The sequence below is a fragment of the Harpegnathos saltator genome, unplaced genomic scaffold (genome assembly GCF_003227715.2).
Source record: "Harpegnathos saltator strain DR-91 unplaced genomic scaffold, Hsal_v8.6 scaffold19, whole genome shotgun sequence".
In the NCBI taxonomy this organism is placed as follows: Eukaryota; Metazoa; Arthropoda; class Insecta; order Hymenoptera; family Formicidae; genus Harpegnathos; species Harpegnathos saltator.
In genome coordinates, this window is record NW_020229972.1 from 454,358 (window position 1) to 469,339 (window position 14,982).

At 34.8% G+C, this 14,982-nt stretch overlaps 1 protein-coding gene across 1 annotated transcript in view; it reads left to right on the top strand.

The window, feature by feature from the left end:
• Positions 1-14,217, top strand: part of Adi1 (acireductone dioxygenase 1) — a 27,777-nt gene extending 13,560 nt beyond the window's left edge. The window contains exons 2-4 of the mRNA XM_025297827.1: positions 7,834-7,953; positions 8,264-8,443; positions 13,843-14,217. Coding sequence (XP_025153612.1) covers positions 7,834-7,953; positions 8,264-8,443; positions 13,843-13,980 — 438 coding nt within the window. The 3' untranslated portion in view covers positions 13,981-14,217. The remainder of the gene's footprint in view (positions 1-7,833; positions 7,954-8,263; positions 8,444-13,842) is intronic.
• Positions 14,218-14,982: the final 765 nt, after the last annotated feature.

Here is a 14,982-nt window from a genome sequence, read left to right on the forward strand (position 1 = left end):
TTGTTTAATATTTTAAGAATAATTTTAAGTTGTACAAGGATTGTTGTAAAAGGACATTTGAAGTTGTAAAAGAATCAAGAAGTACGAAATGAAACCACCTTACTTTTATTACAATACCCTCTAAATTAACAAATATTCTTCATACAGTATAAAATAATCTCAAGAAACAATTATAACCGTGAAATTTTCTATCTGCGTGAAAAAAAAATGCATGAAATATATCTGTTTCATCGCTCTAAATGAAAAAACTCTCAGAACAATGTCATAGTATTAGGTGAGCAACTAAGTTCTCGCTGTTTTTTTGATGAAAATGCAACTTTATTGTGAAAAAATGGTTACAAATGAATCATTCAAAGTATTGCCCATCGCTAGCGACAACTTTTTCCCATTTTTCTGGCAGAGCTCGAATACCGTCACGGTAGAAGTGTTCGTCTTTTGAGGCTATCCACGAATCAAGCCATTTTGAGATGTCTTCATATGAGCGGAACTGCTGATTAGCCAGACCATGTGCCATCGAATGGAACAAGTAATAATCGGACGGCGCAATATCTGGGGAATATGACGGGTGGGGTAGGACTTCCCATTTGAGCGTTTCTAAGTAGGTTTTAACGGGTTTGGCAACGTGAGGCCGAGCGTTGTCATGCTGTAGAATCACTTTTTCGTGCCTCTGCTCGTATTGTGGCCGCTTTTCGCGCAGTGCTCGGCTCAATCGCATCAATTGAGTTCGATACCGTTCCCCAGTGATGGTTTCGTTCGGTTTCAACAGCTCATAATAAATAACACCGCCTTGGTCCCACCAAATACACAGTAAAACCTTCGCAGCGTGAATATTCGGCCGAGCCGACGACGTAGAAGCATGACCGGGCAGTCCCCATGATTTTGTTCTCTTTGGGTTGCTGTAATGAATCCATTTTTCATCACCCGTAACGATGCGATGAAGAAAACCCTTCCTTTTTTGCCGCTGGAGCAGTTGTTCACAGGCGAAAAAACGACGCTCAACGTCTCTTGGCTTCAAATCATAAGGAACCCAAGTTCCTTGTCTTTGAATCATTCCCAACGCATGCAATCGCTTGGAAATGGCTTGGCGGGTAACTCCTAATGCTGAAGCAAGCTCTTTTTGCGTTTGGCACGGATCCTCATCGAGCAATGCCTCCAATTCAGCGTCTTCGAAGGTTTTTGGCCTTCCTTCATGCGAACGGTCGTCAACATCGAAATCACCGTCTTTGAAGCGACGGAACCAATCACGGTACGTTGTTTCACTTAGAGCAGCATCTCCGTAAACTTTTTGGAGTTCTCGATGCGCTTCAGCCGCCGTTTTCTTCGAATGAAAGAAGAAAAGCAACACTTCCCGCAAGTGACGATTATTTGGCACAAAATAAGACATTTTCACACAACCAAAAGTATATGACGCAAAAATAAAATCACTAATGTGTCAAAGCGGTTTGTTTACCATATGTCTAAGCTTGGTTCATGACGTTTTGGTTATGTCACAATCGACCAGCACTTACTACTGGAGCCATCTCTTGAAAAACAGCGGGAACTTAGTTGCGCACCTAATAGTTCAGTGCAATACTCAATAAAAATATAATGTTTGTATGGTTGAAGAATATTTGTTAACTTAGAGGATATTGAAATAAAAGCAAGGAGGTTCCATTTCGTATTTCTTGATTCTGTTATAATATTCTTTTATATTTCATATTACATCCTTGTATAACTTAAAATTATTCTTAAAATATTATTAAACAATTCAACAGTTAAAACTGTAAACCTGTCCGCTTCCGCAAAATAATTAATAAAATATTTTTCATTTTCTTGGCGCCGAATATTATTAATACTATTAGAAATATTACAAATGATACAAATTTTATTTGTAAAAATTTGTATTATTTGTAGCATTATTATAGAGTTACAAATAAAATGACAAATAATAAATATTACAAATAATAATATTAATAATAAAGTATTATGCCTAATAATTTCGGCGCGCCGAGTAGAGAAAACTTTTCAGTATTGTCATAGAGAGGTGAGGAGAGAGAGACAGTCGCGCCCGCGATTCAGATTATAGGCAAGAAACAATTAGGTTCGCTCGCTGAGCGAGAACGAGAGCGAGAAGGAGGGAATGATATTCTCTCTCGCTCGGCGCGCCGACGATTGCCGATCGCATGGCTCACACCGATAGACTGAGCCGGCTGTATGTGCGTGCATAGCGAGGGAAATTCTCGTACAAGCTCGTCATCAAATTCGCATCACTGTCTGACAGTTTTCTTAAAAGAAAAAAATATGCAAAAGAACGGATATCTGGCGGCGGTATCAGGAGCAGGAATTGATATCTAGCCGGTGCGGGAACTTTTTTTATCTGAGTCAATGCAGGACCATAATAACTTCTCCGCCGGTGTGAGGGAATGGTGGTCGTTCCCTTTAGAAAATTCGCAACTGCGACTTACGGAAATCGAGAACCCCAACCCGCCGGGTGATGGGTCCGTACACCATCGCCGCCGCCAGATATTCGTCTGCCAGCTCTAAAACTTATTATGTATTTGCTAGAGAATTATGACATCAAACATTTGAAAGTCTCTTTTGCGAAACTCCATCACATTTCATTAATACGCAAATAGATTGAAATGACATAATTTTTAATTAAATAGATGTTTGTATTATATATTTACATTTGTATTATATATTTATTTATAAATTGTCCTATTTGTGTCGTGTTTGGTGTCTTTTTAATGGTAAAACATCTTATGAAGCCATTGCAATAATTTTTAAACGAATAAAACGCGAAACATAAAAGTTGTAGTTTTCGTGAAGGTATTTAAAATCGTGAGTTCACTGCTACGGAGAGGTTCCCGATATCGCGAAAGCGAGAGCGAGAACGAGCAAGTAAAGAGCAAGCGAGATGTCACTATGGAAAGCGATACGTAAACAGATCGCCGCGAGCTTCGGCACTTTTCGAGGAAGTGTCATCTCGCTTCCTCTTTACTCGTTCTCGCTCTCGCTTCTGCAACGTCGGGAATCTGTCCGTAGTAAGGAACTCAGGCATTTAAATATTTTCTAACATGAAAATTACAACTTTTACGTTTCGCATTTTACCTGTTTTAAAATAATTGCAATGGCTTAATGAGATGTTTTATCATTAAAATAACATCAAACACGACAAAAATCGGGCAATTATTGAATAAATATATAATATTAATATTGAATATGTAGTCAGTTAAAAAATATGCGATTTGTGTCATGTTTAGTGTCATTTTAATGGTAAAGCATCTCTCTTAGCAATAGTTGCAACTTTCCCACCGATAAGGTGTGAAGTAAATGTTTATTACTGCTACAACTGTTAGATAAGAGTGTTAGTGACACTTACGAAACGAATTCATGACAGCGATTCTCCACTGTCTGTACACAAATGCATATTGTGCGAGTTGGTATATTCGGTGATATATACTACTGCTCCAGTAGTACAATGTGTCGCGTAATGATGTCACTGACACAATGATATATACGTATATGCATTTGGGAAACAGTGAAAAATCGGTATTGCGCGCTGACTTCGTGCGTGCCGCAACATATAAGCAGCTCGAAAAAAACGTCCGACGAAAGCGTTACAACGTTACGCATGATAATCAGCTAACAAATATAAATAATAATCAGCTAATAAATATAAATAATAATCCAAATCGCGAGCAAAAGGTGGTGGTAAAGGAAGTGGAATGCATAAATCACCTTCATAATCTTTGCTTCGTAATCTGTGCAGGAAGCTGAGAATCGTATCACAAACGACTCAGCCGAAAATTCAAAGAAAACGTGGTTTTGCGCAAATACGAAATGTTGTAGAAAACAACATTGTAAATATGCGAGGAGAATTGAGAAAAGTAGTCGCTATACGAAATGAAGAAGGGCGACCTCATTATTACAAGGTTATGGAATACAAAAAGATATTTTAAATATTCCTAGCCATATTTATGGTGAGCATAAACGTTGTAAAGAACGCGGTCGTACATGCACAGATGACCGCGACGAAATGGAGAAAAATGATGTACCATGTTTAAAGTTGTACGGTCTGTAAGCGAAAATAGAAGATGCTTTCAGATTTATAAGCTCATTCCGATAGCTTGTTATGCAATGTAACAAATAATCGTGCAGAATCGTTCAATTCGATAATCTGCGAAGACATCGGTGGAAAGCGCATTCATTTTGATGAACGAGGCTCTTACAATGTCAGAATTGCAGGAGTAATATATACGCAACAAGTTCTAACGCAAGTGCATAAAGACATGTGCAAAAGTGTCCCTCCCGTTGTTGAGAAATTGGAAAAAGGATGACAGATAAAAGTTGTGAAAAACAGAGAATCTCGACTAGTAGATGGAAGATAAAAAATTAAAACGCGTGTCGGGAGCAGATCGTTATTACGGCCCGCAATCGCAAAAACCAGATCTTCCATTTGAAGTATATGAGCAATTTCGAAAAAATCATTTGGAAAAGTTATTCGAAAAAATCATTTGGAAAAGTTATTCGAAAATAGTAGAGGCAGAGAGAAAGTTGAATGCAATATGAGAGGTCAAAATGAATCCGAATTATGGCATTCATTGAGACGCGAAATGTTGACGGCATCCAATTTTGGAACCGTGTGCCGCATGAGACCAACAACGTCTTGCGCAGGGACTGTAAAAAATATTTTGTTTCCTCCGTTTATCGACACCGTAGTCATGAAATATGGTCGTGAAAACGAAGAGAACGCAAAGCTGAATAAAGAAATAAAAATTTGCGGATTATTCATTGATGATGAAAATCCATGCTTAGGTGCTTCTCCTGACGGACTCATTGAAAAAGATGGTCTCGTCGAAATCAAATGTTCTTTGTCAGCTGAGCATTTAACAGCAGACGAGGCTATAAAGACAAAGCCTCAATTGAGAGGCATTTTTGATAGAAAAATTCTGATGAAATGAATCGGAATCACCGATATTTTTATCAGGTTCAAGGGCATTGAATATAACGCAGCGAGATTACTGCATTTTTGTTATATGGACGCCAAAAGGTTTTAAAACGTTACGTATTAACAAAGACGTTGCTGACGTTGGAAGAATAAAATGCTGCCCTATTTGACACGCTTCTATAATGAATACATGCTTCCTCTTGCAAAATCTTGGACAACCGCCATAATAGGCATATGCCAATTAGAGATCCAAGATATATAATGGAAGCTAAAGAACAAGCATGCAAAAAATTTATTAGTCGAAAATCTAACCGACGAGATATAGAAAGAGAAAGCATCCAAAAGAGTAAGCGATTAAAATCAAATGTTTTGCAAACTACTGCTTCTCTAGATTTGGAGCAAGATGACGATTGTGTCATTGTTAGTTACTCAAATGACAAATGAGATTTAACAACAGATGATGTGGTGAGACATAAAAAAATTCTGGGTGACATGATTTTGGGTGACATGATGATTGCTCCTATTTCTTTCGTGAAAGAAAATGTCTTGCTTAGATGCAGCAAGTTAAACGACAAATCGTTGGATCGATTTTTATGCGTCGTAAGAGAAATTTTTGCATTTGAAACATAAAGTGTGTTAATTTAGAATTACCTTATATAATCGTAGCTAGTCAGAGCAATAAGAGCTTACAGATCATTGAAGGTAATTGCAGTGATCATTGGCGATACATTTTCCTCGATAGCACCAAACTTTGCGTGTACGACAGTTTACCTAACTGTATGTACGATAAGTTGGTAGCTAAAGAGAAAAATTATATTCATCGCCGTTATCCGCAAATAAGCGAAAGTAACATCATTTTTGAAAATGTTGATACACAACCAGATTCCACGTCTTGTGGAATTTATGCTGCAGCTTTCGCTACAACTATAACATTAGGCGGAAATCCTTGTGATGAAAAATACTCCAAGGATGTATTATGCATGAGACAACACTTTTACAAAATTATAGAAGGCAATAGACTGTTGCCTTTTCCAAGGCGAGAAAAAATTATTCTTAAAAAAAACTTCGAATAAATATCTTCGACAGAAAAGATGCCTTGATGCAATGTTTACAGAAGTCGGGGAGACGAAAAAAAATATATTGGTTGCGTTCTCACGGGAATGGGCGTTGGAGAAGCCCATTCTATATTCTCTTTTATATAATGTTGTCGTGATATATTTTATTAATATTTGTAAATTTATATATATCATATTAAATTATACAAATATATAAATGATTATGTAATATGGCTAAGAGTTTGCATGATATACTTTTTATTAGCCTTTTACTTATATCGATTCGAAAAACGAATCGTACCAAAGAACGAATACGTATAAATTATACGTATAGTTTACATAAAACAACTTTTGTAAATATATTATTTGCATGTTGAATACATACAAATTCCTCTGAGAATACATGCACCTAAAGAAACACAGCGAAAACAGTGTGAACCATATTATGGAATTGTATTCTAAATATGTATGCGACAAAAATAGATATCTATGTGCTGTTAAATCGTTTGTATACTTGTACAGGACGATAAAACACTAAAACTTCAAGATATCATGTCTCAACACATAGAATACAATGTAAAAGGCTTTCTACTTTTCACTGCGATTTTTATGTGTGTTCTAAATGATTACTTTATATATAGACTATATTTCGATATACATTGCGAATATTGAAGATCTATAATATATATTATGTATACTATATATTTTCATAATGGGTGCATTCAGTGGAGAAAACCGCTCAGTGAGCGGTTAGTGATTATTGGTCCTTACTGTTCCTTACACTCAGACCAATAACGTTGACGAATTACTCAACAGTTGTGCAACTGTTGAACGCACCCAATGTATATTTTCGCAATATACATCGGAACGTGTCTTTGTGTACATATCGATAAATGTCGATAACGGAACTGTAAGTGTCGGTATTATCGACATTATTAGTTCCGCTCAGATAAGGGCGCAATCGCGTTGGAGTTTGGTCGCCGCTCCAGGATCTCCTTAAGTATAGAATTTCTTAGAATTTTTAAGAATTTTTAAGAAATTTTTTTAAAAAATTTCTCAGATTTTCTCAAAATTTTACAGAATTTCTCTGAACTCTTCAGAATATCTTAGAAATTTCTCAGAAGTTTCAAGATTTTTTTAACAACTTTCACAATTTTTCAGGAATATTCAAAATTTTTCAATTTTTGTTTGAAATTTTGTGAAAAATGTTCCAATTCTTGCAGAAAATCTGAGAAATTCTAAGAAAATCTGACAATTTTTCATCAGAGTACTTGTCTCATTCCAACTTGTCATATTAAGTCAGAAGTGTTTAAAAAATAAACAGATCTATAATTGCAGATCGCTAAATGTGTCGAACTATATTTTATGTAAGGATTTTTTTTTTTGTAATGTGTCTCCTGACATGTTTTAGCTACTTAACACACTTTCTGTTTCTAAATTTTTCCATATTTTTAAAATTTTTCATGAAGATTGTTCTTTTCGGATGAGCTTTCTGCACCGATGCAGAGATGTCCTTTTTAGTAAACTGATGAATATTAATAGACCGCAAATGTAAAAACAATAGCAATTATATGGAAATAAGATAGTAATGAAAAAGTAAGATACAGCAATATTACGAGTAATAAATAAAACATAGTACAATAAATAAATACTATTAAAAATAATAATTAAAATACAGTAATAAGCATAAAATAGAGATAATCTTTAACGATCGACTTCGTCGAAATTACTTGTTGAATGTCTATTTTTTTAACCGCGAAAAGTTATTTTATATTTTCTTAATTTGACTTAATCACAAATAACAATATTTATTTAAACTATTGAATCATATTGTTCAAAATTTTTCAGGTAGATCATTTAAATTATGAAGAAGACGTTACGTTAACAAAATTACGACAGGACCGCTCTTATACATACGAAGATGAGATAACGTGCTCCAAAGAGTGCTTACTAAATTATGAGGAAAAGGTATGATACTATGTACAATTAAACTCAATATCCAGGCAACATAAATCTCCAAAGATCTCGAGATACCAAAAATTTGTAGGGGATATTCCGAGGATCCTTAGGATATATGAGATCTTCTGGATGTCCCTTGGAAATTAGCATTGTTTGAATAATTATTCAAACTTATTTGTCGCAGAGATTCTTCATTTCTGATAACATGAAATAATTAATTTTATCTTATACCACATAAAATAATTCTATTTTCAGACATATTTACAAGTCTCTAATATTTCCAATTATTTTATTATAAAATTTAATTTGTTCGTTTTAGCTCAAGAACTTCTATACCGAGCATCTTCACACCGATGAGGAGATCCGTTTGGTTCTGGACGGTTCAGGTTACTTCGACGTACGGGATAAGGATGATCAATGGATTCGAATCGAAGTAAAGGCCGGCGATTTGATAATTATACCGAGCGGAATCTATCATCGTTTTACTCTGAATTCTAACGTAAGATTTTAATGTTTACAAATATATTACCGTTTCTTACGACTTTTAAAAAGTATAAAAAGACTGTATAAGATATTGTATTATATATTCATACAATTTATAAGTGCAGGTATTACGCGCTTTAGCTGATTAATTAACAAGTAAGTATAAATTAATAACATTTATATATTAATGATGTATGTACGTGACGTATATATAAAATACAATTAAAACTTATATAAAACTTACCTTTTTAAACAAAAAGGTAAAAAAAGGCGCCAAGTACAAGCGCAACACGTATTGTGTTATTTTTAGAAGTATCAAACTCAAATTATTTTTTTTAATGTATATATATGTGTACATAAATTTTTACAAGTAAAACTTATTTATTGTAAGATATAAATTTACAAGTAAAACTTATATAAAACTTACCTTTTTAAACAAAAAGGTAAAAAAAAGGCGCCAAGTATAAGCGCAACACGTATTGTGTTATTTTTAGAAGTATCAAACTCAAATTATTTTTTTTAATGTATATATATGTGTACATAAATTTTTACAAGTAAAACTTATAACTATAATAAAACTCTGCAACACTATTCTATTGTACAAAAGAAGTGATATATTAGAACAGTAGCGCCAACTGAGAAACTTAACATATCTATATATATATATATAATTATTGTATACTTAACTTAATATTTTTAGAAATCTCAAATTCAAATTATTTTTTTAAACATAAACTTTTAAAAGTAAAAATTATATCGTGTTATAAAAATTTAACACGTTTGTTAATAATGTCCAATATTAAAAAAAAATATCTTTTTAAAGGTTATGTTATTCAAAATATTCAAGAAAACCTAGCTTACAAGTAAAATTTATCATTCTTTATTAGGACACTGAGTTATACTCGTATGGTTATTTTACTTGTTATTGTAACAAATTAATTATTATAACAATGCAATAAAAAATATTTAATAAAATCAAAATAAAATATAAAAAAAATCTTGGCGCGGCTGCACCAAAAACTATATCGAACTAAACTTGTTTAATACATATGTGACAGCATTTTTATTATAATATATTCTATAATGAAGGTTTATAATTTATTTATTATAATACTATATAAACTTAAATAAAACATTATACCGTATATGTATAAAGAGAATTTACAAAAACACTTTATTATAATAAAAATGCTGTCATGTATGTATTAATCAAGTTTTAGTTCGATATAGTTTTCTAAAGTCAAATTATATATCATTGACATTTCGTCAATTATAATAAGAATAACGTCTTTGAATAAAAAAATATCAAAATATGTAGAATATATACACATTCGATATGTATATTCTATAGTGAAGGTATATAATTTATTATAATACTATATAAACTTAAATAAAACATTACACCGTATATGTATAGAGAGAATTTACAAGTACATTTTATTATAATAAAAATGCTGTCATATATGTATTAAACAAGTTTTAGTTCGATATAGTTTTTGATGCAGCCGCGCCAAGATTTTTTGTATTAAATATTTTTTATTGCATTTATAATTGCAGTTATAATAATTAATTTGTTACAATAACAAGTAAAATAACCATACGAGTATAACTCAGTGTCCTAATAAAGAATGATAAATGTTACTTGTAAGCTAGGTTTTCTTGAATATTTTGAATAACATAACCTTTAAAAAGATTTTTTTTTTTAAATATTGGACACTATTAACAAACGTGTTAAATTTTTATAACACGATACAATTTTTACTTTTAAAAGTTTATGTACATATATTATAATATATATCTTAAAAAAGAAAATAATTTGAATTTGAGATTTCTAAAAATATTAAGTTAAGTACACAATAATCATATATATATACAGTACCGGCCAAAAATATATCACCTTTAATATTTTTTAGCATAACTTGATTTAAAGTATATGGATATCTATTAGGTCATAACTAAGCTACACCTGTTGTCATGTTTTGACAACAGGTGTAGCTTACCGAACAAAGTACTTTTCATCAAATAATATAAACAACTTGTGAAAAAAATAACTTTATTTCAAATGTCCAAAGTACGTGAAAATGAATAGTAAACTTTAAATAGCCATAACTATGTTCAATGTCAACAGAGGAACACCAGATTCATAATTTAAATTAAGTAACTCTAGTATTTTGTAGCAAAGCCTTTTGCATCGATTACAGCTTGACAACGTCCGGGCATGGAATCAATGAGTGCGTCGATTGTAGCTTGAGGGATCTTTTTCCATTCTTCTTCAAGTTGGGAGAATTTCTGGGTCGTATTCGTAGCTCGCTTTCCTGGCAAACGTCTCTCCAGCTCTTCTCACAACGATTCTATAATATTTAGATCGGGCGATTGACTTGACCAATCCATGAGAATTACGCGATGGCGTCGGAACCACTCCTGCACTTTAACTGCTCGATGTTTCGGAATCTTGTCTTGTTGGAAGATGAAACCGCGACCAAGGAAACGTTTTGCATATGGAAGCATTACATTCTGGAGGATGTTTACGTACACTGTTTGAGCCATGATGCCGTCGATTTTATGAAGGGGACCCATTCCTTTTGCGGAAAAAGCACCCCACACTATAACCGAACCGCCTCCATGCTTCATTATAGGAAGTTGGTATTTGGGATCAAAGCGTTTGCCTTCAGGACGACGAACCCACTTTATTCCGTCACTACCGAACAGCATAAACTTACTTTCGTCGCTCCAGGGAACGTCAGACCATTGCCGTGATGTCCAGTTAAGGTGTGCTTTGGACCACTCTACTCGCGCCTTCCGATTCTTCGCAGAAATGAATGGCTTCTTCACAGGTCTTCGACCATGTAGTCCTGCGTCTTGCAGGCGACGGCGTATGGTACGTACAGATGGATTAGACTGTCCTGGAGTCAATATTTCTTTAGCAATGTCCGGCGCCGTGAGATGTGGGTTGCTACGAGATGTACGCAAAATGTTGCGATCGACGAGAGAAGTAGTACAACGCGGTCGGCCACGTGTTTTCTTATTAATAGAACCTTCCTGAACCTTTAAACGCTTAAGCAACTTGGTCACCGCTGACTTTTGGAAATGCCAAATTGCTGGGCGAGTTCTTTATGCGTCCGTCCTTGTTTGCGACCCTCTACGATAGCTTTCCGTTGTCGTTCGTCCACATTTCGAACACTACGAGTCTTCGCCATCTTCTAAGATACTAAACTAATGTTTACAGCCGTGTAGAAGTAGCGACAGAATACATAAACATAACGAGTACACAAAGGTTGTCAACGGACGATTTTGGGACAATCAATAAATAACTTTGAAAATCATAGTATATGTCAAGTTTTTTTATACATTACACACACAGTGTACATGATACCAGCTATCTGCTGTAAAAATTTGAATTTATTTTCTTTACTGTGAAAGAAGTTATGGTCAAAAACCCTGAAGGTGATATATTTTTGGCCGGTACTGTATAGATATGTTGGGTTTCTCAGTTGGCGCTATTGTTCTAATATATCACTTCTTTTGTACAGTAGAATAGTGTTGCAGAGTTTTATTATAGTTATAAGTTTTACTTGTAAAAATTTATGTACACATATATATACATTAAAAAAAATAATTTGAGTTTGATACTTCTAAAAATAACACAATACGTGTTGCGCTTATACTTGGCGCCTTTTTTTTACCTTTTTGTTTAAAAAGGTAAGTTTTATATAAGTTTTAATTGTATTTTATATATACGTCACGTACATACATCATTAATATATAAATGTTATTAATTTATAATTACTTGTTAATTATTCAGCTAAAGCGCGTAATACCTGCACTTATAAATTGTATGAAGCGGTCCTTATAATTGAAGGGCGATCACCCTGGACGACGAGTCAATAAACACCGGTATTGATTTTTCGATGGCATAGCTCATCACATCGTCTGCTCAGCATCAGTTGATCGGCAATCAAATGACGTGCGTCATAACATACCAACGCATACCAACATTCTCACCTTTTTATGCCTTTCTCTTTCACCCCTCTCGCTCGTTCTCTTTCTCGCCTGTTCCCACCCTCCTCCCTCTCTCTCTCCCTCTCTCTCCCGTTCTTTCTCCCGTTCTCTCTCCCGTTCTCTCTCCTGTTCTCTCTCCCGTTCTTTCTCCCGTTCTTTCTCCCGTTCTCTCCCCCGTTCTCTCCCCCGTTCTCTCTCCCGTTCTCTCTCCCATTCTCTCTCCCGTTCTCTCTCCCGTTCTCTCTCCTGTTCTCTCTCCTGTTCTCTCTCCCGTTCTCTCTCCCGTTCTCTCTCCCGTTCTCTTTCCCGTTCTCTCTCCCGTTTTCTCTCCCCCCCTCTCTCTCTCTCTCTCCCTCTCTCTCTCTCTCTCTCTCCCGTTCTCTCTCCCGTTCTCTCTCCCGTTCCCTCTCCCGTTCCCTCTCCCGTTCTCTCTCCCGTTCTCTCTCGCGTTCTCTCTCGCGTTCTCTCTCACGTTCTCTCTCCCGTTCTCTCTCCCGTTCTCTCTCCCATTCTCTCTCCCGTTCTCTCTCCCGTTCTCTCTCCCGTTCACTCTCCCGTTCTCTCTCCCGTTCTCTCTCGCGTTCTCTCTCCCGTCCTCTCTCCCGTTCTCTCTCCCGTTCTCTCTCCCGTTCTCTCTCCCGTTCTCTCTCTCTCTCTCTCTCTCTCTCTCTCTCTCTCTCTCTCTCTCTCTCTCTCTCTCTCTCTCTCTCTCTCTCTCGTTCTTTCTCTCTCTCTCTCGCTCTCGCTCTCTTTCTCTCTGTCACACATTTTCACCTCCTGTATTCTAGCAAAAAATATTCTCTCTCTTACTCTCTATCGCTTGCTCACTCGCACTCGCTGCTCTTTGCTTCTTCAGCGCGCTCGTAACGCCTCTGGTGTCGGAAAAACGAGATGCACAAATCCCCTCTCCTCGGCGGTCTAGCGTTTCTTTCTTACTTTCTTACTGAATAAAAATTTTCCGTAATTTGGACTTTGTCTTAAAATATATATGCTTGGAGACAATGTACACGAAAAACACTAGGACACTTTTCTTTCTATTTTTTAAGGCTGAATCGATTGGGACTAAAGAAACGTCGATCGGTTCAGTCATTGCTGAGATATGAATAGCTCACCTTGTTTCAGCTCGCAGTTTCGCGTATAATAGGCACGGCGTGCCTCGCGCCTTTCAACTTCGTTGCGCTTGAACTTGGCGCGAGGCACTACCGTGCCTCTTGATTTTCTCTTTCTTAAAAATTGCTATGAATCATTCATGTCGCTTCTATAAGATATTTATGACATTTTTATTGTAGTTATTTTTTATTCTCAAAGAAATCGAAAAATTATCAAAATTAATAATTTAGAAATATATATATATATTTTTTAAACACACATGAACACATGAATATAATTTGTTCCTTTTTTTTATAATTTATTTAGAATTACGTAAAGGCGAAAAGATATTTTGTGGGAGAGCCAGTTTGGCTGCCATACAACAGACCGGCCGATGACATGGAATGCCGGAAGATGTATCTTGCGCGACTGGAAAAGAGTTTCGAAGAAGTGCTTCTCATTTAAAAAATATAATACGTGCCAATACAACCTTGAAAGCATACTAAATTGAGTTGTAAATTTCGTTATGTAGATATTTAAAAAAAAATAAATATTCGTCGCCTGCATCTCGGAAGTTATAAACGATTCAAACCGGTACTTTTGTTATTTCATGTCTCATACGACTTCCATTCTTTTCATTTTCTTACTGTTAACAATGTAGTTAATTTTTTCTCAGCAATTATGATAAATATTTGAAAAATGCCTCTCAAGTCGATTAAAATAATTAATTTCGATGTTTTAACATAATACAATATTTACTTAAATTATTAAATCGACTTGATTTTTATCTGTGGTGATATTTGAAAATAACTGTTCACTTAGTTTTGATTGACAACAACTTTTATAAAGAATGAAAAATAAATGTAACCTATATGTGCATGTAAAAATAAATGTCCAAAGAATGTAACGTTTCTAGTTTATTTTTCAACAAATACGCTCTATATGTTATTTTACATATATACATTTTTGTTACATTGTTTTATGTCTTCTTTAATTAATATAAATTTTCGTCTTTTTATGCAAAGTGGTACACTCAAAATGCAACAAAAGTACTATTCAATTCAATTCAATAAATGGCTCTGCAGCTGGATTCTGTAACTCGTTATTGGAGTTAACGACACTTTCGTTATCGTTACGCAGCTTTTGTATATCGTAGAAAAGTTGCGCAATGATAACGAAAGTGCCTAAGGCCCGTTTCTACCATATTTGCCTTAATCTGCAGTTTAGCCAAACTTTCGTTAGTTTTAAACTTTGGTTTAGTACTGATAGGTTTCTACCAACGTTACATAGCGAAAGTTTAACTAAACATATAACTTGTATGTCATAACTCAAAGAACATTAAGGCTGTGTTCCAAAATTCACTGCCAGTATTGAAAATACATAGTTTGTGTTAAGTATTAGGTTGTTCGGAAAGTTCGTTTCAAATTTCGCGCGCTCCACATTTCTATGTAATCAGTAAGAATGAGG